At 37.7% G+C, this 27456-nt stretch overlaps 1 protein-coding gene across 1 annotated transcript in view; it reads right to left on the reverse strand.

Moving 5' to 3' along the window:
* GIMD1 (GIMAP family P-loop NTPase domain containing 1) overlaps nucleotides 1-26753 on the reverse strand; it is a 43866-nt gene extending 17113 nt beyond the window's left edge. The window contains exon 1 of the mRNA XM_082389158.1: nucleotides 1796-26753. Within this exon, the coding sequence (XP_082245284.1) occupies nucleotides 1796-2209 (414 nt within the window). The 5' untranslated portion in view covers nucleotides 2210-26753. The remainder of the gene's footprint in view (nucleotides 1-1795) is intronic.
* Between the last annotated feature and the right edge of the window lie 703 nt (nucleotides 26754-27456).

A 27456-nucleotide genomic window follows, 5' to 3' on the forward strand; every position in this document is an offset into this window, starting at 1 on the left:
GTTGGGGGGTGGTTTATGGGCTTTCTTAGATTCCACATTGTTTCTTAATTGCAATCATCTTCTTTTCTTCTTCTTTGCTTTTGTACAGAACGTCCTTGATTTTTCAGGAGTTAGATGATGAGGATTATTTTTATACTCTTGTCACCCTAATTTTTTCCGCTAGTTTCTTGTGATTACACATATGGCTTTTTTTTTTTTTTTTTAGAAACATGCACAGTTAACTGAAAAACAAAACGTGTGTCTGTCATTTAGAACAATCTTATGCCTTTACTAGTTAAAGGAAATATCTTTCTTTAAAGCAAAGTATACTGTTTTTCTAAGTGTAACAGATTCTACATGAGCATAATCAGAGATGGGACCAAAAGAAGAATAAGCATTTATACAAATTCATTTTGAATTAAAAATGTCTACTCTCTATTCTTCATGTAGTTTACTTGTGAAGCTTCTAGGAGAGATGTGTTCTCTGAGCTCAGTGACTTAATGAGGCTACTGAATAATACTAGTCAAGTCCAGCAGTTAAATTTCGGTGGCCCCAGACTGGAGAATCAAGAAATTGAATAAATGAACAAACAGGGATGAACCACTAGTCAAAAGTGGCATATGTTATTTTTGTTCACCCTGAGGTCCCTGTGATCTTCTCATGGCTAGCATGGAGCAGTTACTCACCCTACAGATGATGAAACAAGCAAAGCTTCTGAAATTACTGATTTCTTTCCTGTTAATAAAGTATAAATCTCCCCTGAATATTTACCGTGGTGTAGGTCTCCTTCACTGAGGAGTTATACATTGCCCTACTTTGGCACTTAATGCGTTGTCTTATACTTGTTTATCTATGTGAGCTTTTTTTTTTTTTTTTTTTTTTTTAATTTATGGCTGTGTTGGGTCCTTGCCTCTGTGCGAGGGCACTCTCCATTTGTGGCAAGCGGGGGCCACTCTTCATCGCGGTGCGCGGGTCGCTCACCACCGCGGCCTCTCCCGTTGCGGAGCACAGGCTCCAGACGCGCAGGCTCAGTAATTGTGGCTCACACGCCCAGCCGCTCTGTGGCATGTGGGATCTTACCAGACCAGGGCTCGAACCCGTGTCCCCTGCATTAGCAGGCAGACTCTCAACCACTGCGCCACCAGGGAAGCCCCGACTGTGAGCTTTTTGAGACCAGGGCTCATACATTACTCACCAATCATTAAGCTCTGTGCTGGTGCTCAATACAGTGTTCAGCGACTGAATTAGACAGTAACGCCCCATTTATGGTGAACTGTAAGAGGTTGTCCCTTGATGTTGAATGGATGCAAGTAAGTATTTTAGTTCAGTGGTTCTAAAACTTCACTGTTTTAGAGAAATATATGGGAAGTTTATGCAAATACAGATAGGCAAGCTCTACTCCTGACATTCTGTTTCAGTAGGGCTTGGATGAATCTGCATTTTTAACAAACAGCTCAGTTGATTCTGATGCAGATCGTCTGAGACCACACTGACAATCAATCAGATTCACAGTTCTTACGGGTTTGAGACTTAGTTAACCTCTGAAGTTCAGTATCTCATTTTTTGTTCTGTTTTGTTTTGTTTTCTATGACCCAGTTACAAAATGACTGAATTCCTCTAAAGGAAATTGTAAAAATGACTCTTGGTGGGAAAATCAAGTAATTTTTACCAATTATTTCTATGTGACCAGCACTTGTTTTAAACTACTTGCTTTAAAACTATTCTTTTAACCAGTTTTTCATAGTTCTTTCCTATTAAGATAATGTCCTTCAAATGGGAATAATGTCATCAGTGTAACTGCCTCTTTTTTATTACCTGGATCATCTGGACTGGGGAAGATTCTTCACATAGAGGCACATCCACCCTCTGGACCAGCAGTGCAAGGTGCAGACCCTCTTGCCCGAAGTGATGTGCCAGGGCCTCCCTGACCTCCTGCTTCACATGCTTCTTGCTCAGCCTGCTGTGCGGATAACCTGGAGTGTCCAGCACCTGGACCTGCAGGGTTACCTCTTGCCCGCCTCGACGCATGAAGCTGTGGAAGTGACAGCTGCGGCCCAGACTGCAATCTTTGGTCACAGAACATGGAGCAAAGCTGCTGTGGAAGTCAGTGCTTCCCAGAAGAATGTTCCCAGCAGAACTTTTTCCACTTTGAGTCATGCCAAAGAGAACCAAGTTGATGGTCATCTTATTGGAGTCCATCATGGCTGTGGGTAAACAAAGGCTCAGCATAAGCAGTCAGGCTTCTACACTCCCCCAATATAAGGCTTCTTACCTGGCCTAGAGCACTCCCAAGTATTGACTTTGATTTTCTTTCCCCTTAGTGTCTGAAGCATGGAAGAGCTCTCCACTGAAGTGGGGACCCCTCAGTGACAAAGGGAAAATGGAAATAATACTAGTAGTTTGCAGTGGGAGAGGAGAGAGAAATCAAATACAGATAAGGAAGGGAGGAGGAAACAATAATTGCAGGAAAATTAGGAAAAAAATTACATGAAGATGGTGTAAACCAAGTTTAGGAGGAATATGTTAACTTATCAATGTGACAGGTGAGTTGGTTTAGGAATGGGGTCCTGAGGTCTCTCAGTTCAGGAAAAAAGGTAGCAGCAATATTTGAAAAGTATTCACTCTTGGAGGAGAAGAAGGAACAGTACAGTGGAAGAAATGGCCCTTCTTGCATTTTAAACAACGTTCCGCACCTCCCCACTCCCTACCTCCCCACCCCTTGAATATACAAGTGGCATCTGCAAAAAATTATCTTTCCTGACTTCCTGAATGCTTCAGTCCTATGAAACATGAATAATATTAAAGGAAGACTTCTGTTCCTGTTTACTAATTTTTTAACAACTAGGCAACATTCTGATGAAAATGAGAACTACTTGTAATATCTGTTATGAAATAATTAAACATCTCCATGGTTCATCATAGTTAAGTATTGGCTCTTCAATGAAGAAAGGAAAGGCCAACACATTGTGCAGTTCAGTTAGGAGGGAGGAGAACCTGGGGAGAATCTATTTCGTTTACAGCACCCCTAAAATGTAGTTATTTTTTGTGCAGAACATAGGCCCCTTATAGCATTTTAAGGTCATCCATCATTTTCATTAGATTGATAAGGCAGAGCTACTGGCCAATTGCCAAATGTACTCAATCTGCTGATTCAGAAATAAAGACATTTAATATTGCATATTTATTATTTTTGCTTATAACTTGTACTTCAACTATAAAGTTTTATGTACCGCTGGCCTTTCTTGTCCTCTGATGCCCCTCACCCTACTCACTCCAGGCCCTAATATGAACATGTTGAAGGAGCCTCACACCCTCATACAAAAGACACTCACCTTAGGGGTCCCTGAAGGTGACCCCAACTCACCAGCTCATTCAGCTGTGTCAGCTGCACCATAGACACTCAGATTTCTTTTTACTCCTGAATTAGATGTGTGATTTTTTTTTCAAGAATTAATTATGGAATCACAACCGATTCGCTCTATGTCACTTACCTTTTCCAATCTTAAAAATGCTTTCTCCACAGACTTCCCTCAAGCTGGTACAGTTATGAACTTCAACCTTCTGGCAGTGTCACTGTACCACTCTGAGACTGATACTGTATGTATTTTATTTAGTTAATCTATTACCAGAATCCTTTCTATAAATGATTAGTTGTCTTCCTCTAATCAGCACTGAGTTTTTTATGTCACCTGACAGATGTGTAACTGCAATAGGTACTTCCTGAAACTTCTATTTCCAGGATTAACTTCTTTGTTTAAGAGAATTGCTAATAGGTAACAATTTATCTTACACCCTAAAGAAATGCAAGATTGGCAAGTGTTAAATAGAAAGTAGACATTGAAAAGCAATGGCCACAATTTTTTCCATTGTAATTGACATATTACTACTTAAGAAAACGTTTCAACAAATAGATATGTAATATACATGCAAGAGATTTTGACTTCATAGCAGTATTTAGTTCAAAAATTCAAAAGTTCTCTAAGAAAACTCTCCTGGCTATTTCCATGCAACTGAAATTTATTATTTGATGTGATCACTAGCATGATTATATCAACACATACAGTTTCCATATCAATTAATGATAACATATTTCAGAAAAGGAGTACTTAACTATAACTTAAGGCCAAATAAATTTTGCTTAAAAATTGGGGTTTTATTTTGTTATTAAAAGATTAAATTTGATTCTTCCACTTTTTAGTATATAACCCATATTTTCCAACATACTTTCTCAGTTTATAAGTTGTAGAAACCTTCATACCATTATATTCTGGTTCATCTTCTCCTGTACCTCTCAAAAAGTTTGTGAAGTATGTATTTCTGTGTGAAGGAATTTTGGAGACATCTGGAATGCTTTATGACTTCATGGGCAGAAAGTTTAAAAGTCTTCTTCCTGTGTGGATATGACAAAGAAAACACAAAAGGGATTTACTCCTCTGACAAGCACATTTGGCTTTCTTGAATGAAGCAGAAAGAACCTCCCCCAGGTGGCAGTAGCAGCCTGTTTCCTAAGAAGTGATTTCGAACCAGAATTTATTTTCATTTTCTTCCGCAAACCATAAACTGACATTCTTCAATTAGGCAATTTATATCAACACATATTAATTGTGTGGAAAATCTTTTGAACAAGGGCAAAACTAAGCCTTCTTTCCTATGTCCCTTATAGAAAGTGACTAGTATAGAAAGTCTTTAGTTTTCAAAGTGCCTTCTTTGAAATCATAGTTTAAATCATTTGCTGAGTGCAACAGTTGATGGCTTAAAAAATAAAGTTCAGAGTTCGTATGTGTAGTGAAAAGTTCTAATGAGACTGCAGAATTTGAAAATAATTTTCAACAGATTTAACGGAGGTTTTAGATCTGTGTCAACTTAGAGATCATATAGAAGGGTAATGTATTGGTATTTGATGATGTTTAATGATTGATGTTCATTCTTCTTGAATCAGGGTGAAAAAACAACTTGAAATATTACCTTCACTCTTTTCAGTAACTTGGCTAAACGTAATATAGCAGGGATAACTTTAACAGCTGGCTCCAGGACTTCTCTGAGGAAGGGAACTGTCTTTGTTTGAGAAAATAGTTTGATTAGCTACTCGAGGTAGAAAAGGGGATCCTGAGAGCATGAGCCGAATTCACTAACAAGGATGGCCAAACTGCTGGGGATGAGGGAAGAGCCAAAAAACAAAAACAAAAAAGAGTAGAGATGATCAAGGTATATATAGAGGAGGGGAGAGGAAGGAAGGGAGGGAGGGAGGGAGGGAGAGAGGAAAGGTAAGAGGGAGAGATAGAAGAGAAATGAGAAGGAGGAGGAGGAGAGAATAAGAACTATAACATTAGAACATGAAAGGAAACTAGATCTCCCACTTGTGGAAATGGCTAAGTGACTATGTTAGAGCAGAGATAGCTAATGTTCAATTTTAACTTTTTACATTTCTGGGATGTAAAGTCAGCCGTGTTCACAATTCCCATGTTCACAATTACCTTTTTATTTTTGTTCTGTTTTAGGTTGTTCTTAACCTTTTACCTTATTTTATTTTGATGGAAATTAATAGAAAGGCCTGAGGCCCATCTTAGGTTAGCACAGGACAAGGACCACAAACGCTGGAGACTGTAAAATGACATCTGAACTGAATCACGAGAGGAAGGAGGTTGAAGCTAGGACACTAATCCCTAGGCACTTGCAGGCATCTATGGGAGGACCTTGAACTTTCCACAATCTATGAAATGAGATATTATGTAGTAAAGGTGACTCTAGATGACATAGTAACAATTATATTTTAAGTTACACACACGTATGCACACATGTACACACGTGCGCACACATGCACACACACACTGTATTAGTTTGCTAGGGCTGCCATAACAAAGTGCCATAGACTGAGTGGTTTAAACAACAGAAATTAATTTTCTCGTAGTTCTGAAAGCTGGAAGTCTGAGATCCAGGTGTCAATGGGATTGGTTTCTTCGGAGGCCTTGCTCCTTGGCTTGTTAATGGCCATCTTCTCCCTATGTCTTCACGTGGTCTTTCCTCAGTGTGTCTGTGTCCAAGTTTCCTCTTTTTATAAGGACACCAGTCATACTGGATTAGGGCCCACCATAATGACTTCATTTTAACATAATTACCTCTTTAAAGGCCTTATCTCCAAATACAGTCACATTTTGAGGTACTGGGTGTTAGGACTTTAACATAGGAATTTGGTGGTAGGGGAACATAATTCAGGCTGTAATACGCACACTCACATTAATATCAAATGTTAATTAATATGTGTGTGTATGTGTGTGTATATATATATTTATATTTATATTATTTATATAATTATGTCTCACATACACACATGTATTAACGTGTGTGTATATATGTATACGTTATAATTGTGTAAATTATATGTCTCTATACTCAGTAAAATTGTGTCTCTATGCTCCATAAAATTGATTTAGTGTAAGTAGTTCTTGACTTCCGGCAATTTGGTTTAAAGGTACTCTCACAATTTTAGACAAATTCCAGTTTGCGTTGACTTGAACTGTGAACCCCTTGCTTGTATGTTATGTCTTTTCGTAGTAAAGAAGACCCTTAGAGTGATTATCAGAATCTGTATTTATGATGTCTAAATGATCTTAACCTTGGCCAACACTGCTCCAAGTCAAAGGCAACACTGACAAGCTGGCTGAAGTTGGTGGTGACTTGATTGATTCAGTCTGAGCTGGTCTTAGAGTAAGACGTCAGAGTTCACCTTTCAAAAAATTTCAGAGAACACTGGTCAGCAGTTTAAATTCTCCAAATGGTCCTAATTTGAATACAGTTGAAAGTTCTTGGAACAATGAAGAATGCCCATATCTGGACAGAAATATTGCTGGGAATAGGAGAAGGTTTCAGTCCAGATTTGGTTGGCTTCACATTTTAAAGACTCTACCAGTCTCATCCCCACATGGGAATGTTTATGATATTTTGGGTTTTCTTTGATGCTGTTGCTATTGTTTTTTGTTTGTTTGCTTTTTGTTTTCCTTCTGAGTAATTCTGATGAATTTTTTAGGATTATAAATGAAATATGTATATTTTTAAGTAGCTAAGAAATTTGTAAAAGAACACAGAGAAAAATAGGATCATTTAAAAATCTTTATTTCCTGGTGCCCATGGGCCAGTTGCTTCTCTTGGAGAATGACACAGTAAATACATTTCTTTTTCCAAACTACTCATGTTCTCCCCGTATTTACTCCCTTCTTTAAGATCCACTACTGTAATGAGAGACATTAATAATGGGATTATGTTTAGTATGTTAAGTGTATGGAGGCAAGAGTAATTGTTGGCAATTACTTAATCAGGATATGGTATTTTTTTTTGCTATTTACTGCATTCATTTTTCTAATATTTACAGTTTTAGCAACTTTATTAATAGTGAGATTGGTTTATAGCTTTCCATTTTTATCTTATATTTGTCAGGTTTTCAGATCAGGAATGTGCTAAACTCTTAAAATGAATTAGGAAAATTTCTTTATTTTATGGTACTCTGCAGTAATTTGGATACCTTGGCAATTACATATCCCTTGAAGGTTCAAACTTTCACAAAAACAGCTAGGCCCAGCAACTTTCTTGAGGTCATTCCAGAACAACTTAAAAAATTGCTGTCATAGTAATTTGACTCTTCTTATGTCAATTTTGGTGATTTATTATATAATAAACACATATTTTACCCATATTTTCATTTTTTTAATGTATAATTATCTCCATTTCTAGCATTAGATCCCTTTTCTTGTTCTGTGACGGCTTTTTGTTGTATTTGGCTTTATATACTTAATAAATATTTGCACATATGTGCATGTATGTGTGCACATATGAGTATGCATTTGACTTTTGTACTTTTATTGTTTGAAGTAGATTTCCGTGAACATAAATAAAATTTATAATCTGATGCCTCTAGGATATAATGAATGATTTGGCCTACAATAACTAAACTTTGATCACCAGCTCCAAGCCAGTTAGTTGAAAATTGAGAATCACAAGTACACTCATTTTCAATTACAATATAGTGAGTCATTATACAAATATATGTCATTATTGAAGAAACGAATACAACTTCAAAAGCAAGAGAAAAACCAGTAGAGTTTGAATTCAAATCATTTCAAAGCTCACAAGCCTATTCTTGAAAAATTTCTGCTAAATTCTTTACCCTAATTTAGATCCTCTTTGCTAAAAGACTTTTCTTATTCATTCTTGAGAAATAAGATATAGTATAATACAGAGTGTCATTGAAAATATATTCATATGAAAATAATTGTATATGTCAAAGATTTTATATGCTTTATTCTTCCTACCTAGGAAATAACATGCACTCACCTATATAGATAAAGATATTTTATTAGCCAAATGCACAGAAGCAGAGGGTCTTATAATAATTAATAAAGGTTTTAACCTCTTAGCCCTTGAGATAAGACACTAGGCTAGCTTCAACTTCTTAGAGACTCTATTATTATTATTCAATTTCAAACATTTATGTGTTATAAATGCTTCTAGTAATGTCCTGAGAAACACTATAAATGTCCCTCATCATGATAAAAAGCATCATGAATGCCATGGATAGTAATTACAAATAAAGTTATAGCCATGGATATCAGATGCCACACTTGATTTTTCCTAGGTTTATGCTACAAAATCTCCCATTTTATGGGAAATGCTTTTTTCTTTTCTTTTTTGTTTTTACAAAATAATTGAGAGCCTGAAGTCAAGAAAAATAGCCCTGCATAGTAATAACGGTAACTTATCTAATATATTTATAATCTTCCTAGGATACCTAATTTTTCCTTTCCAAGAAAAATGTAATTTTTTTTTTCTTCCTAGCAATAGCTGTGGTATGGAGCTAACTTCCCAGATACTGTCACTAAAATTTGCTGATATCAAAATGTCTGAAACACTGGGACCAGTGAAAGATACTGCTAATTACTATAGAAAGGTCAGAAAATCCTGTAACTAACTCCCTTAGTATCTTTCCATCCCAAATTGAGGTTAGGTAGGGTGTGGGTGTTTTGTGCTTGCCCAATGATGGACTATAATCATCAACTAAGCTACGCAAAAGACATCATTCATGACAACAGGACATTTTTATCACGCTTCTATCAAAGAGTGTCAGCTACATGAGCGGTATAGTGGTATAGTTATTAGCATTAACTTCAGGTCTTGAGTGTCTTCAGGAGGTAAAATATTGGATGGCAAAGCTTCACTATATAGTAGTCCTTCATTTAACCTTAAAAGATAAAACAACAGTAGAGCACTAACTCTTCTTTTGTGGCCTAAAATAGGAAATTGGGATCCCCAGATTCCTAACAATACTGAGGAGCGACTGACATACTGAGAAGGGAATCCAACGAGTGTCATCTTTTGTAGATTTCCATGCAGTGCAGATTACCTAAGGACACAGTGTAGAAAGAAATGTCGTTAGTAGTGATGCAGAAAAGGAAATGTCAGTTCCACATTTGTGTGTATGTGTACATGAAGTGTTGTATACGAGTTCAGCCTTAATGGAAAGCTAAGACCTGTGCAGCACATGTGTCAGGCACTGTTCTAGACACTTTAATATATTAACTCACACAACCGTCCCTCTGAAGTGTTTAGTTTTTATTAATCACATTTTAAAGGACATTCAGGCACAGAGAGGTTAAATAATTTGTTTATGATTTTACAGTTTATAAGTGGCAGAGTTGGGATTATGCTTTTTTTTTTTTTCAGAGTATAGTTGATACACATCTGCTCAACTAGTTACTATTTTCATATCAGCTGCAGCACTTGGCCAGAATGGTAGGGTTGTATGCCAGAGTGTAGAGAAAGGGAAAATGTGCACTGGAAGAAGGCAGAGGGACATGGGGATATATATAAACTGGTATTTTATTTTTATGCTTCTTTTCCCAAAAATGGTTTGGGAAAACATTTAAAACATAAAAATCAAGAAATGATGGATTTTCTAAGGGAAAAGTTAAAGTTGTCCAAAGTTAGTTGAAATTTGGTTAATGTGCTTTGCTTCTGTTTTAGGCCCCATCTTATTGATACAGGCCATTTTAATCATAAAGATGCCCCCCAAAACTCCAACTAATAACAGCAAAAATAGTAATAATGATAACAGCTGTACTTTATGGGCAGTTGCTGTAAGGCAGGCATGTACTAAGTGTTTATGAGAATTTTTTCATGTAATTTCCATAACAAGTCTGTGTTGTAGGCACAATTATTGTCACTTTCCTGATGAGAACACTGAGGCTCAGAAGAAGAATCCTCCCAAGGTCATACAGCTTAGAAGTAGCAGAAGGGGAACTCCAACCGAGGTCTACCTGAGTCCAGAGACCATATGCTTATTCATTATGCCATGACATGGATATAAATACAAAAGCAAAATGTTAAGTGCTCCACACAAGTCTTTTGCTTATGTTCCCTTAATACTGGTCAGATGCTATAATTATCATGAATAACCACGTTGTTAAAATCTTATACTGACCTGTATTGTACCTCTGTGATCGTGGCCCTGCACAGTACATCACATCCTGCTTGTCCGCCAAGTCTGCACAGAAATTAAGAAGCGTGATTTAAAAGGCAGAGGCTGAGCAGGCAAGAGAGTGGGTGGTAAGTTTTAAGAATGGTTTTCAGGTGCTCACCACATGAGCTAAGTGCAAAAAAGACAAATGCGAAGGTCGATATGTTGTGTGGTCTATGAGAGATGAGGTCAGTAATGTAACACTGTAGTGGTAAATTTTGAAGAGACATATGATATTTACATAATTCCTAAAAGGTGAAATTAAATAGCTCTGGATAAGAGCCACTGTCTGTGCCAAGCATGATTATATGAAATTGAAGTCACTGCTTTATAGTATTGCTATAAAATTGCTGGGCTAAAAAACAAACTGTAGGCCCACAGTATTTGGAGACATTTATCTGAAACATATTGTTATAAGCTTAGATGTGGTGGAAGAGTTGAATTTGGTCTTCTGGCCAGTTTGGGAAGGTATACAGGATGTTACAAACAGAATAAAGATCATGTTTACATAGTCCAATAGTAAGCTTAATTTGGCAAAAGAAATGGCAAGAAGTAGTTTGCATACATAAGTGGCAAAACAGGTTTATGGCCCAAGGTGGTCCTTTGTGTGATACTAATTTTATTTTCATTCCTGTTATATAATATTTGCTTTTAAGGGCTAAGTCAGATATTCTTTGAGCAATTTCTAAACTCTGTGGTGTGCACTAATTTACATTATAATCAAAGGGCCAAAGATAACATTTAGAGAAGATGTTATGCAAAATAAACTCATAGATGGCATCACAACCTGGTGTGACAATAAAGTATCGTCACACCATAGTATGAAACACGGTATGAAAATATATATTTCATCCTATGCTTGCTTCTCCTGTGCATTAAAGATAAGTGAAATAAATGTCGCTATTTTTTAGGATAAAGATAATTATTTTTGAAAGAATTTTATTTTTAAAAGTAAAATATCATGGAAATGTGTTTATTAAAATTTATGCCAGCACTGTCGATATTGAGGAAGATCTGAAAGCTTATTCAAATTGAACCCAAAGATAGCTAATTAATTAGTAAATTCAAAACATATTATTGGGAGGTGCTCAAAGACTCAAAAGTAAAACCTTTTCAGAGCCTGAACACACCTAGGCTCCAGATCATTTTTATAAAATCAGAAGGCTCAATTGCCTTGTTTCTACCCTCTATTGACACCTGAAAGAACAGATATAATTACCCAAATATATGATTGTTGAATGAATATCTTTATGTGAATGCCAAAGAATAGAAACTAAATAAAATATAAAGAACTGGGTTTAAAATCAAGAAAGTCTTTAAGAATAGGTCACTTCTTTACAAAACAAAAAATGACCTACTTTAGTGGGTTATTGTAGGGTTTAAGACAGATAATCTATACAAATGTGTTCCACAAAATGTCTCACTGTAGTAGATGTTTAATAAATAGCAGTTGAATTTGAATTTGTCTTTATAGTAAGGCAGATTTTAAATACAATTATCTTCCAGTCTGCACCTCATTACAAACTATTTTTGTGTGTCTTTAAAAATATGACAGTGGAGGAAATTGAAGGTAATTAGTTGTAGGCAGTAAAGAATGGGTTACATTTCCTGTTTTGTGCTTACACAGTTTATAGTGGCCTTCTAGGATGAAATATAGTTATGAAAGTTACCTTAAATGGTAAAGGTATTTATAAACTATAGATCTGAGTTTAAATATCTGCTCCACTACTAACTAGCTATATGAAATGGATAAGTTTTGTATCTTCCCTCAGACTAGTTTTCTCTTCTATAAAATGGAAGCAATAAAACCTCATGGGGCTAGTGATATAATGCTGTTGATCTGAAACAAATAGACGGCCAGATATTTCTCCAGCAAAGATGATTTTATTCCAGATCAGCAGAGAATTGCAATTTGGGGTCTGCAACCATGGCAAACCACGTGCAAGTCACTGCACAGCCAGGGAAAGAGAATGCTTTTATATAGAGAAAGGAGGTGAGGAGGGCTATAGTAAACAAACAGTCCTTGCCTTTCATTGATTGAGTTGTTGCCAGGAAAAAAGAGGAGTTTTTCTTCTTCCTGTTGGGCTCTGCTATGTGGCAGGATGTGAGAGCTCCCCCTTTTAGTCTCTCAGCTCTATATAATTGAGGTTTTTGTTTATCAGTTTTTTACAATGCATATAAATTAAATGAAATACTACATGGAAAACAACTAGTGTAGTGCCTGACACATGTCCCAAATGGAAATGATTGTATTTGTGTTAACCCTGTCCTCCTCTTGTGTCCTCTAGCACTCTTCTGTAGAAATCTGGAAGTCATGAATAATTTTTCCCTTATCTCAACCTAACTCTTCCAACTGCTGAAGAAATATCACTGATTTTTCCCTATAAACATCTGTCCAATGCATCCATCCCTCTTCTCTGCCCCCATTGTACTGTCTTACTTCAGGCCCTTCTGATTGATTGCTTGGACATAACGAGATAATTTATAAAATGATGTCTCTGCCTTTCTGTCAGTCTTCCAGTTTATTCTGCCTATTGCTGCTAGAAAGACCTTCCCAGAGTCAAATGTAATCATGTGTAGAAGGCTTTACAAGCTCCACATTTCTGTATGGTAAAAACCAAACTCCTTAGTCCTAGATCTTACCTTTCTCTCCACCCCTCCTCTGATCCACAGCTATTAATGCTTTAGCCAAAGCCCACTCCTTGTTCTCCACCAATGTGGTCATGGTGTTCCCCCTCCACATGTCTACTCATGCCATTATCTGTCTGGAATACCCTCTGTCCCCTCACTCCAACCTTACTCAAAACTTTGTCTGGCTGGCAAATACCTATTTATCTTTCAAGACTCAAAAAATATTTCTGGCATAAGGATAAACATGCAAAAATATGGAATAGAATTAAGAGTCCAGAAATAAATCCTTACATTTATGGTAAAGTGATTCTCAACAAAGTGCTAAGACAATTCAAAGGGGAAAGAATAGAGTTTTCAACAAATGATGCTCAGATGACTGGATATCCACATGTAGAAAATTAAAATGGATCCCTATCTCATATCATATACAAGAATTAACTCAGTGGATCATAGACAAAATAAAATGACTAAAGTTCTACAACTCTTAGAAGAAAACACAGGAGTAAGTCTTTATGACTTTGGCTTAGGCAATGTTTTTTTTTTAGATATGACATCAAAGCATAAGTGACAAGGAAAAAATAGATGAGTTTAACATCATAAAATTAAAAACTTCAGCGCTTCACATAACATCATCAAGAAAGTGGAAAGACAACCCACAGAATGGGAGAAAACATTTGCAGCTCATATATCAGATATGGGACTTCAATCCGGAATATATTAAAAAACTTTTACAACTCAATAATAAAAGGACAACCCAAATGAACAATGGGCAAAGGATTTGAATAAACGTTTCTCCAAAGAAGATATGCCAATGCCAATAAACACATGAAAAGATGCTTGGCATCATATAGTCATTAAGAAGATGCAAGCCAAATCCAAAAATGAGATACCACTTCACACCCACTAGGATGGCTAAAATAGAAAGATAGACAATAACAAGTGTTATTGAGGATGTGGAAAAATTAGAACCCTCTTACATTGCTGGTGATGCAGCCACTTTGGCAGTTTTTCAAAATGTTAAACATGTAGAGTTACCATATAAACCAGAAATTCCACTTGCTGGGAGTTTAGCTAAGGTAATCCATGGTATTACTCCCTTGGCATCCACTTAGTTTGGCCCAAGTGGCCTGCAGGGACCTTAAACTGACACTAGCCCCTCATGCACGTATGTGTACTTGATAACAGCCCACAGAGTCACAAGCAAATGTAAGTACCTGCTATGACTTCCCCAATAGTCCTTGTGTCTCCCCTGCCTCCCAGTGCCTTCTCCTTGGGCATCCTTAGATAAGACCCCTGTGGGACTTGCCAAAACCCCACTCTTTTGGTTTGAATTGGCAAATCTGGCCTTAACCTAAGAACCGCGAAACATTACATCCGCAGACCCTAATAAAAGCATGTGCTCCAGGTCCTATCTCTCTCTGCCCTGACCCTTCCGTGTGGCCTTTCGAGTACTTTTTTTCAGAAACTGTAACTAACAAACCTGTCTTTCATTTTCTCTTATGATCCGTTGTTGAACCGTGACTCACCATCCGGCACCCTGTGTTCCACTAGATAAAGTGTTCATTTGACAGGTTCATAACACCACTCCTAGATACATACTCAAGAGGAATAAAAACATATGTCCATACAAAAATAACCTGTGTTCTTTGGAATCCTAACTCTATTAATATAGTTGCTGTTTTGTAACTAAACCTGCTGTCTTGTTTTCTTCTGGCAGGTTGATATCCTACTACTGCTCTCATCAGTGGTATTTCCAATGCTATTTTTCTTAAGTGGCATGTTGAAGCAGAAACACGGGGTCAAGGTTCCCTGGTGTAATGCCTTTGGGCAAAGATTTGGCCAGATCTTTGTTCTGGGCTCTAGGTGACTGGGGAATGTAGGCAAGATCCCTTCCAACAACCAATCAGCAATTCCGTTGTCTGGGTTGGCTAAAAAATATTTTTGGAAATATTCTGAACCCATCGGAAACCTGGAACAAATAAAATATTATATTTGAAAATAAAAACTTACATGGCTATCTATAGTAATATTATTCATAATAGCCAAAAAATGTAAACAACCCAAATGTCCATCAACTAATTAACGGATGGATAAAATGTGGTAGATTCATACAATGGAATACTATTTGGCAATAAAAACACATGAAGTACTGATACATGCTACAGCATGGATGAGCTTTTAAAACATCATGCAAAGTGAAAGAAACCACATACTGTATGATTCCCTTTACATGACATGTCCAGAATAAGCAAATCCACAGAGACAGAAAGTAGATTAGTAATTTCCAGGACGTGGGGTGAATGGGCAATGGGGAGTGACTACTAATGGGTGTAGAGTTTCTTTTGGCATGATGAAAATATTCTGAAATTAGATAGTGGTGATGGTGCACAACTCTGTGAATATACTAACCCGGTATAACTCCTCAGGCTCCTTGTTTTGTTCCCTTATTTGCTTGTCTGTTTATTTCAAGTTTCACCCAAGAATGATGCCAGGAGCGGAATATACAATTCATTGTTCAGCCACTCAAAAAACACGCCCCAATTCTTAGCTGCTGTAGGATGTCAGAGATAATTCTAAAAACGTGGACTCTTGTCCGTTACACTTTAAACAACTCACTGTCTAGTTTGGAACTTTCATGTTCCTGGAATGATTAAAAACAAAGATGTCTGAGGAAGGGGAGAGGAAAAGCCTTCTTAAAAGGATTTTTTGAGGAGGATTCTGAGATCACATCAGAGCTGAGTGAGGACAAGTGCATTAATCAGTTACTGATGTTTGCAGTGGCTGTGGTGAAGAGAGGGCAAAGGTACTTGAGCCATTTCTTTATTTTCCATCTTAAGCAGTAGGCCTTAGTTCTTCTATATAAAATTGGTGCCTTTGGAATCTTACTCTATAATTCACGGAGGAGATGGAGTGGAGGAGTTGGGAAAGGAATTTGCATTTATTAAGCATCTTTTATGTACCAGGCACTGTTAAGACACTTCAGGCTAATCCTCACAATAACCCCTTGGAGTAGGTGTTCTTGTCTCACTTACAAAAGTTTAGCACTCTTTCGTAACTTGGTGTCAGTTTAGTTAATACATTTGTATTTGTACCCTTGGTTTACTTGCAAAATCCCATGCTCTTTCTACTTAATAAAGCCAGAATGGCAGCAGGAAACAGATGACAAACAGAAATGGGGTAACTGAAGAGAATTAACAAGGGGACTATATATAAAGGGGTGGGCACTGATAAAAGAAACCAACAAAGATGGAATGGTACCCTGGGGTGAGGGTAAATGTGAGGCTACTCCCTAGAGGGGTTAAGGAAGGAAGTGGCCTTTACCTGACACAAACTGTGGCCTCCAGCAGAAGGATGAAGAAAATGCTAACCCACAATGACCCACAAGGAAAAGAGAGGAGGAAGGAAGTACCCATCCTCACCCTCTTCCCACCCTCTTCTCTCTTACTGGTGACTCCCATTGGCTGAGGGGGTCAACTGAGGAAATTCGTAAAGGTCAGCCTTTTGGCAAACAAAGAAGCATAGAGTAGAAGGGTCAGAAGATCTAGAGGGCAAACACTGTTTAGCACTGTATCCCATTGTTCATAAGATAGTGTTAGGTGATGGCACTAAGTTCTTTCTTTGGACTCTCTTTTTTTTTTTCCCCACACTATTTTAAATATTTATTTATTTATTTATTTTTGGCTGTGTTGGGTCTTCGTTTCTGTGCGAGGGCTTTCTCTAGTTGTGGCAAGCGGGGGCCACTCTTCATCGCGGTGCGCGGGCCTCTCACTGTCGCGGCCTCTCCCATTGCGGAGCACAGGCTCCAGACACGCAGGCTCAGTAGTTGTGGCTCACGGGCCTAGTTGCTCCGCGGCATGTGCGATCTTCCCAGACCAGGGCTCGAACCCGTGTCCCCTGCATTGGCAGGCAGATTCTTAACCACTGTGCCACCAGGGAAGCCCCTGGACTCTATACTGGTAAAATAACTGACCCACAAAGCCTAATGTGATTCATTTTCTTTAAAAAAGATGTGAATAAGAGGAGACTCAACTAACAGTGGCTTAAGCATTGAAGACGTTTAAGTATCTTTTATTTGAAGAAGTCTGGATGTCAGCAGTCCAGGGCTGATTCAGCAGCTCAGTGATGTCATAAAGGATAGCATCTCTATTTCCATCTTTTTTTCTCTGCAGATCCCACTGTGTTGGTTCTTCCTATTTGTGGTTTATCATTGTTTGGTTATAGTGTGTCCACCACAGCCCAGGTCACAGAAAAGTTTGTATAGGAAGTTGGGAGTAAAAAGGCAAAGGTTTTCTCTTTACAAAGCTTTGTCTTCTTATGCATGAAGCAAAATCCTGCCCAGGACCCCCAGGAAGGCTTATCCTTACATCTTATTGGTCAGAATTAGGTCATATTCACACCCCTACTGCAGTGGTATTTGAGAAAGCAAGCATATGACAAAGGGGAATTGGAGCCTTTATTATCAGCCTTGGGCCTCAGCAGCTCAAGGATAATAGCACCTACTTATCGTTCTCACACACATTGCATAAATAAAAAATCCGAGGCTCAGAGATGTGAAGCAACTGATCCAGAGTTACATGACTAGTAACTGAATGAACTAGGGTGTCAATATTCTGTCTGACTCAAAAGCCTATGTCTGAACCACAATATTATATTGGCATTCCAAGGAGATAGTTCTTTCGGTGAAAATACAAAGAAGACAGAGCAGAGGACTGAGGACTGTGTTATATCCCATACATGCTCAATATTCCTTCTCTTCGCTCTGTCCTGCTCCATCTTTCATTAAGGTTGCCTTGATCTGAAGACACTGAAAAGTATGGGCCGCTGAGAGTTAAAGACTGAAGTGAAGCAGCTCATAAACTTTTCACAGGAATTCCTTTTAAAAATGTTCAGTCGTTCACTCTCCAAAAAATCTGAGATGTGCACGGGAAGTTTCCATTTTCCAACAGGAGAAGCTGAGACATTGAGTAACGCTGAGATTGGCAACACAGAACAGAAGTCACAGTGCCCTGGAAGAAATGAACTTCTTTAAAAATTCCTAAAGCTAGGCTCCCTAGAGCCCCTTATTACATTTCTAATGCGTTGCCTCTAGGCATTCTACATATATCTATCAATTTTATCTATCTTCAGAAGCCCACTTTTCTCTAAAATCAGTGAGGATTCTAGTATCTAAAGTCATTTAGCTATTTTCTCTAACTTTAAAAATATAGTACTTAATAGTACTTCTTTCTCTTGAGAAAAAAGTATCATTCTATTTGCTTTTAGACCTACCCACATGTCTTTCTGGAAACCACGTTTTGTATGTCCTAATTTGAAGAATTCATAAAGAAGAAAAGCTATGAGTGACTGATTACAGTCAGTTTCTCATAATTTGTAATGTCTCAATTTTTAATCCCTCTGTAGAAGGAAACAGTACTTTCTGTTTCAAATTTAGATAATTGAATAGTGACTTAATGTGCAAATTGACAGGGATTGTCAGAAAATTTTCCATCGTGATGATAAGTAAAGTAATGTAATCTCTCTTTTGCAAACTCTGCCAATCATGCTAGTTTTTTCTAATTCCCCTAGAAGGAGGTGGGAAAGCTTTTGCTACCCATTTCTCTGTTGTTTGTTTCAAGTAAAGTAAATGTTCATTATGGCAAGAGTTCTTAGAGGATTTTTTTTAAAGCTTTGTTTGGTGCCCTAAAGTCATTTGAATCATGATTAATGTTTGTGTATGCTTATCATTCCTGCTATTTTAGTTACATCACTACTTAATAACTGGTATTCTAAGCCTTGTTCTTGAATTAATTATCCAAAGCCAAAGGGTTCATTTTCATCAATTTTATAGAGTAACAGATGCCAGAAGTCCTGGATTCTAGCCCTGGTGTTGCTACTAACATGCTCTGTAAACTAAGGCGAATCAGCTGACTTTTCTGGATTTGACTTTCCCCAATAGGGAACTTGAGAAAGATGGACTAGATATTTTGAGATTATTTCAAGCTTTGGAATTACGATTCCAATATTATATATAGAAAGACCGTGATCATCCAAATTGAGGCTCAGAAATTACCAGAGTTTGGCTGGTTTTTAAATTGCACTGTCTAAGATTAATGAGCATGCATGTAGAGTCGGTATATGGAGGAAATCCTGATTCCCACAAGGATGTAACTTACAAGTCACTGACTTTAAATTGCTACCAATGCCTATTAAATAAAAGAGGAAAGGGAGATGTCTTTCTCCATATTGGAAAATTATGGAGAGGAAAGGACCTATAAACTATTTCTTGGATTCCCCCCCACCGACTCCTCCATTTGGCCTCCTGTTTCCTACCCACCTCCCTCAGCACCATGCTGTCAGCAGCTGGGAGTTAGCGGCAGGACTGGGGTTTTGCAAATGACCTCATCTTGTTTTGAATTTCTGTTTCCCATCTGCTTTTGGCAAACATTGCTGCATTTTTAATAAGTCAATCTATTTGTGATATAATTGATGAGCATTTCATTTTTTTTTCCAGTGCTATACTGAGATTGTTTTATATTGAGGAACAAGGAAGCCTGGTTTCCTCCCCATAAGGTCTCACTGGCTCCTGCTGCCATTCATAAAAAGAACTCTGTAATTTACTTTCTCCTTCATCCCCACTTAGGCAGCATAAACCTTTTCCTGTGGCCCCTTTTTCTGGTTTGTAAAATATCTTTCTTTCTCTTTTCTCCCCTCTATTTCTGGTCTTTGCTGTAGAATCAAAGATGTTTGTGGGCCATGGAGCCCTTTCCAGTTCCCTTCTAGAGGACGCATTGTACAGGGGGCTGGCATAGGCCAATGTAGTCAGCCCTTCCACTTGAGGATCTGCCTCGTCCCTCTGCTCGTCCCTCCAGTTAGGAGAGAGAACGAGTTTCAGTCATTATCTCAGGGATTCTCCCCATTTGCTTTGTGACCTTTAATTCCCACGTTACTTTCTCTTCCTTTTCTTTAAAGATTTTTCAGCTGGTGGGTACAATTCTGGTTGTCTGTGGGTGCTTGGAGTATTGTTTGAGAAGTGAATTTGGGCTTAGCAGGGAAAAATGCTGTGATCTCTTTAGATTAACTGTGGGAGGGGAGGGGGATGGACCCTGAATGAACAACTTTATTAGTCCTTACTTCATACCCGGATAAAATTGGTCCCATCTTCCCTTGTATACTCTTTACTCTAAGAATTCTGACACACAACGTGTTATTGCTAAAGGATTCTGGGACCCAATTTCAGTGTTGCGGGAGGAGGGTCCCCACAGCACCAAGCAAGTCTCCGGCACCACCTGAGTATCCTACAATTCAACTCAATTCTGACACAGTCTACCTGGAAAAGTGTCAGATCCTGCAGTTTAAGGGCTCAGTCCTGCACGACTGCTACGCCCTCTTCAGACGCCAATCTTGGGCTTCTGACCGACCAGCTATAGATCTGAGGTTCCATACTACTCCCTTCTTGGATTTGATTAATTTGCTAGAGCAACTCACAAAACTCAGAGAAACACTTTACTTACCAGATTCCTGGTTTATTATAAAAGGATGTAACATGGGAACAGCCAGATGGAAGAGATGCATAGGGCAAAGCGTGGGGAAAGGGCACGGAGCTTCCACGGTCTCTCCAAGCATGCCACTCTCCTTGAATCTCAACATGTTCACCAACCTGGAAGCTCTCCGAAGCCTGTCCTTTTGGGTTTTTATGGAGGCTTCATTACATAGGCATGATTGATTAAGTCCTTGGTCATTGGTGAGTGATTCAACCTCCAGCCCCTCTCCCCTCCCTCGAGGTCAGGGCGTGGGACAGAAAGTTCCAACCCTCTAATCACCTGGTTGGCTCCAGTAGCAACCATCCCCCATCCTTAGGTGAGGTCCAAAGGTTATCTCATTAACATAACAAAAATTACCCGGCTATCTCTCTCATCACTTAGGAAATTACAAGGGTTTTAGGAGCTCTGTGCCAGAAACAGAACGAAGACCAAATATATATTTCTTATTATAAATCACAATATGGCAATTGCACTTGCTTTTAGAAAGTCTTCCTGTACTCCCTCCCCATAGACCCTACGCTAACTCAACTTGAAGTTTTTAAGGACAACGACCATATATTTTTCATATTTGTATTTTCCTTAGGGCCTACCTAATATTTGGCCTGTAGATAGTGAGTGCTAATGAAGTTACACATACGTGGAAAATGACGTTGCTTTGTTTCTCTTTATCTGGCCTTCTTCCTCCTCATCTCCCACATCTGATTAACAGGTGCTGTTTTACCTTCTAATATCTCTCAGATCTGTCCATGCTTCTTCCTGCAGCCTGAAAGCCTTCCTTTCTCTTCTCTGTCTGATAAAACCACTTATCCTTCAAGTAATCTCTACTGAGAATAGTTTTCTTGTGCCTTTTTGCCCTTACTCCAAGCCATGTTAAATTCCTCTCCTATGTGCCCCTGCCAAACTCTGGGAATAGACCCCTCAAAGCACTTACTAGTTTGTGCCACTACTATTGGTTTTCTTTCCACCTCTCTCCCAAATCCTGAGCTTCTTGAAGGCAGAAGTGTAGCACTTGGCAGTAACAGAGGCACTCAGTAAATGGCTTTTGAATGAATGAATAAAATGATTTGGAGGTGAAAGAGTGAAAAACTCAGATATTTTGTTACCCAAAGTGTATCCAAGACAAAATTCTGTGTTACATTATGACCCTGACAGTTCATTAGCTAATGTTTTAACTTAAATAATGAAATGTTTCCCTAGAAAAATGCACTGCCATGAGTTTGATTACTTCACATTCGATTTTCATTATCACTCTTGTCTTCATTGGGAAAGATCATTCCTTTCTTTCTCCAGAGAGGATGCAATGAGTAACTTTATGCTGTTCTGATAAACTTACGCAGTTTACAGGAAGACAATTCTAGTTAGAAATTCAAGAAGCCATAACCAAGAATTTCATAACCCACAGGGATAAAATTTCTCAGACAGAATATGGTAGATTTCTGTGTACTCACTGATTTTCCCACTCCAAAGAAAACTGTTTGCTCTGAGTGGTAATCATTTTCTGTAAAATCATTTGCATAAAAGTGGAATGGAAAAAGCATAAGAATAGCACAGAAGACCCAGAAACATTGTCTTCTCTCTATATTTTAATCACTGTCCCCATGAAAGTTTTGCTTCACAAATGATTTTATTTTGAGTCTATGTTAGAAATTACTTAGTTGAGTGATGTGAATATTTAAAGGCAAAACATATGCTGAAGAAATATAAAAACAATTTTCTGTATGTGTTCTCACTTTTAGTTTTAGTTTTGTTCTTGTTGTTGTCATTTGTTTGTTTTGTTTCAGATTTTACTATGGTTCATGGGGTGTTCTCATTTTTGTTTTTTCTTGATTGGGCTCAGATTTGAAACAAATTGCACTTCCAAAGTCCAACCAAAACACACACAAAATCACTTACATGAGCTTACACTTTTTCTTAGTTCCCCATGTTTTCTCTAAAGGAAGTAAAAATAATGAGATTGCTAATTTATATTTTGCATTCTATAAGTATGTGACTTTTAACCTGAAGCATAATCTAATGTGAAATTATTTTAAATGACTCTTTAAATTTCCTTTTACTACACCCTCATATGAAAACTAAATGATATAGGCTTTATTTTTTGTTGGTTTTTTTAACATCTTTATTGGAGTATAATTGCTTTACAATGGTGTGTTAATTTCTGCTGTGTAACAAAGTGAATCAGTTATACATATACATATATCCCCATATCCCCTCCCTCTTGCGTCTCCCTCCCACCCTCCCTATCCCACCCCTCTAGGTGGTCACAAAGCACCAAGCTGATCTCCCTGTGCTATGTGGCTGCTTCCCACTAGCTATCTATTTTACATTTGGTAGTGTATATAAGTCCATGCCACTCTCTCACTTCGTCCTAGCTTACCCTTCTCCCTCCCCATGTCCTCAAGTCCATTCTCTACATCTGTGTCTTTATTCCTGTCCTGCCTCTAGGTTCTTCATAGCCATTTTTTTTTTTTTTTAGATTCCATATATATGTGTTAACATATGGTATTTGTTTTTCTCTTTCTGACTTACTTCACTCTGTATGACAGACTCTAGGTCCATCCACCTCACTACAAGTAACTCAATTTCGTTTCTTTTTATGGCTGAGTAATATTCCATTGTATATATGTGCCACATCTTCTTTATCCATTCATCTGTCAATGGACACTTAGGTTGCTTCCATGTCCTGGCTATTGTAAATAGAGCTGCAATGAACATTGTGGCACATGACTCTTTTTGAATTATGGTTTTCTCAGGGTATATGCCCAGTAGTGGGATTGCTGGATCATATGGTAGTTCTATTTTTAGTAAAACTAAATGATATAGGCTTTATTGTGGTTTGAGTTTTATTCCTGCTTAAATTCAGAGGCTAATTAATCATAGAAAGGCTTTTAGAAAAATTCATGGTGTTCAAAATCCTTGAGGAAAAATTTTTCTTTAATTTTTTTATTATAGTAAAATACACATAAAATTTACTATCTTAACCATTTTTAAGTGTAAGTTTCAGTGATATTAAGTATATTTGTATTGTTGTGTAACAATCACCACCATCTATCATCAATATTCTTTTCATCTTGTAAAACTGAAACTCTACACCCATTAAAAAATAACACCCCATTCTCTCTTTCCCAGCCCTGGTAACTACCATTCTATTTACTTTCTATCTCTATGATTTTGACTACTCTAGGTACCTCATATAAGTGGAATCATACAGTATTTGTCTTTTCGTGGTTGGCTTATTTCACTTACCATAATGTTCTCAAGATTCATCCATGTTGTAGCGATGTCAGAATTTCCTTCTTTTTTAAGGATGAATAATATTTCATTGTATATTTATATACCACACTTTGCTTATCCATTCAGCTGTCAATGGAGACTTGAGTTGCTTCCACATCTTAGCTATTGTTAATAATGCTGCCGTGAACATGAGTGTACAGTATACATCTTTGAGACCCACTTTCCTTTCGTTTTTGTATTTAGTTTATTGTGGGGGCTGAAATGTTTTAATTCTCTTTTCATTTCCTTTTGTTTATACTCTATAACTGTTTTCTTTGGAATTACCTTGGGGATTACATCCTAAAGTTACAACATTCTAGTTTGAATTTATACCAGCTTAACTTCATTAATATACAAAAGCTCTACCATTTGCAGCTCTTTCTTCACCACTTTCAGTTACTGATGTCACAAAATTATATCTTTGTACTTTGTGTGTCCAAAAATATAAACTAATAATTTTTAATGCGTTAGTCTCTTAAGTTATGTAGAAAATAATATGTGGAGTTACAAACCAAAGTTATAATAATACTAGCTTTTAAACTAATTTTTTACTGTATTAGTCTCAAATCACATAGAAAACAAAAAGTGGCATTACAAACCATTATTACAATAATACAAGTTTTATAATTGTCCACATATTTACCTTTCCTGAGATCTTTAATTTTTCGTATGGTTTCTAGTGTTCTTCCATTTCAACCTGCAGAACTCTCTTTAGGATTTCTTGCAGAGCAGGTCTAATTGTAACAAATTCCCTCAGCTTTTGTTTATCTGGGAATATCTTAATTTCTACCTCACTCTTGAAGAACAGTTTTGGTGGATAGAGAATTCTTGGTTGACAGTTTTTTCCTTTTGGCATTTTAAATATATCAACTTAAAGCCTTCTGGCCTCCAAACTTGCTGATGAGAAGTCTGCTAATTATCTTGTTAATGATCGCTTATGTGTGATGAGTTACTTCTTTCTTGTTGTTTTCACAATGCACTTTCTGTCTTTGTCTTTTGGAAGTTTAATTATGTGTCTTGGTGTGGGAGTGTTTGAGTTCATTCTATTTGAAATTTGTTGAGATTTTTGCATGTTTATATTCATGTCTTTCACCAAATTTGGTAAGTTTTGAGGCTTTATTTCTTCAACTCATCTCTCTACCCCTTTCTCTTTTCTCCTCTGGGTCTTCCACAATGCACATGTTGATTGGTGGTGTCCCATAGATCTCTTAGACTCTTCACTTTTCTTCAATCTTTTTTCTTTTATGTCTTCAGACTTGATCATTTCAATTGTCCAGTCTTCATTTGCTGATTCTTTCTTCTGCCTGCTCAAATCTGCCTTTGAATCCCTAGTGAAATTTTTATTTCAATTATTGTACTTCTCAATTCTAGAATCTTTTTTTTTTTAGGTCATATCTCTTCATTGCTATTTCCATTTTGTTCATATAGTGTTTTATTGACTTTCTCATGTCTTCCTTTAGTTCTCTGAGCATTTTTTTCTTGATGGACTTTTTTTTTTTTTTTTTTTGAGTAAAATTGCTTTACAATGTTGGGTTACTTTCTGCTGTACAATGAAGTGAATCAGCTATAGGTATACCCATATCCTCTCCCTCTTGGACCTCCCTCCCAACCTCCCATCCCAACCATCTAGGTCATCACAGAGCAACAAACTGAGCACCCTGAGCTGTACAGCAGGTTCCCACTAGCTATCTATTTTACACATGGTGAAATAGATTTATGTCAAACCTAATCTCCCAATTCGTCCCACCCTCTTCTTCCTCCCCCCATGTCCACATGTCCTTTCTTTACATCTACGTCTCTATTCCTGCCCTAAAAATAGGTTCATCTGTACCATTTTTCTAGATTTGACATATATGCGTTAATATACAATATTTGTTTTTCTCTTTCTGGCTTACTTCACTCTGCATGACAGACTCTAGGTCCATCTACATCTCTACAAATCATCCAGTTTCGTTCCTTTTTATGGCTGAGTAATATTCCTTTGTATATATGTACCACATCTTCTTCATCAGTTAATCTATTGTTGGACATTTGGGTTGTTTCCATGTCCTGGCTATCGTAAATAGTGCTGCAATGAACACTGGGGTACATGTGTCCTTTTGAATTATGGTTTTCTCAGGGTATATGCCCAGTAATGGGATTGCTGGGTCATATGATAGTTCTATTTTTAGTTTCTTAAGTAACCTCCATACTGTTCTCCATAGTGGCTGTATTAATTTACATTCCCACAAACATTGCAGAAGGGTTCCTTTTTCTCCACACTCTTTCCACCATTTATTGTTTGTACATTTTTTTGATGATGGCCATTCTGACCAGTGTGAGGTGATACCTCATTGTAGTTTTGATTTGCATTTCTCTAATAATTAGTGATGTTGAGCAGCTTTTCATGTGCCTCTTGGCCATCTGTATGTCTTCTTGGGAGAAACGTCTATTTAGGTCTTCTGCCCATTTTTTAGCTGGGTTGTTTGTTTTTTTGATATTGAGCTCCATGAGATATTTGTCTATTTTGGAGATTACTCCTTTGTCTGTTGATTCATTTGCAAATACTTTCTCCCATTCTGAGGGTTGTCTTTTCGTCTTGTGTATGGTTTCCTTTGCTGTGCAAAAGCTTTAAGTTTCATTAGGTCCCATTTCTTTATTTTTGTTTTTATTTTCATTACTCTAGGGGGTGGGTCAAAAAGATCTTGCTGTGGTTTATGTCAAAGATGTTTTTCCTATGTTTTCCTCTAAGAGTTTTATAGTGTCCGGTCTTACATTTAGGTCTTTAATCCATTTGGAGTTTTGTTTTTTTTTTAGAAACTGTTTATTTTCCATCAACCTATTTCCATTTTAAGAGTTTGTGGAAGGACTGTTTAAGACCACTCAGTGGTTGTTCCTACCCACTCAGTGGCCTGAGCAGTGGGAGCTGCAGACCAGTCTTCAGTGGCAGGCTGAGCACTCCAATCTTCAGTGGGGAACTGCTGAATAGGCACAGAGGGCACCTGCACACCTTCAGACCAGTCTGCCACCTCAGGCTGAGCAGCAGTGAACTCAGGAGCTGGAGCGGTCCATTCACCCTGAAATTCCTCCTTGGTCACAGCCTTCTCAGCTGCCGCCTGCTCTTCCTTTTCAATCTCTTCAGGATCTCTGTAGAAGTAGAGATCAGGCATGACCTCCCATGGGTGTTCACGGGAGATGGTACCACGCATGCGCAGAACTTCCCGGGCAAGCATCCACCACATCAGACCCACTGAGTGAGCTCCCTTTTTAGGATCTTACATCAGGATACATCAAGTTAGTCTGAAAACAGAAAGGCCAAGTAATGCCTGAGAGGTCCAGGAGTAAGAAATAATGGAGAAAAGCAGAAGAAAACACAGGCCATTTTTAAAATGTCTTTTCATCTCTCCTTAAAGCTTTCATATATTAAAATCATACATTTGTAGCAAGTATTACTATCAAACTCCACTCATTGGGCCAGAGACCCTTGTGATGTTAGCGAAAAACTTGCCCCTCATGTAGCACACTACCTACACTTGTGAGTTTGGAGTTTATTTTTGTGTATGGTGTTAGGC

The sequence above is a fragment of the Balaenoptera borealis genome, assembly GCF_965194805.1.
Source record: "Balaenoptera borealis genome assembly, chromosome: 4".
NCBI lineage: Eukaryota > Metazoa > Chordata > Mammalia > Artiodactyla > Balaenopteridae > Balaenoptera > Balaenoptera borealis.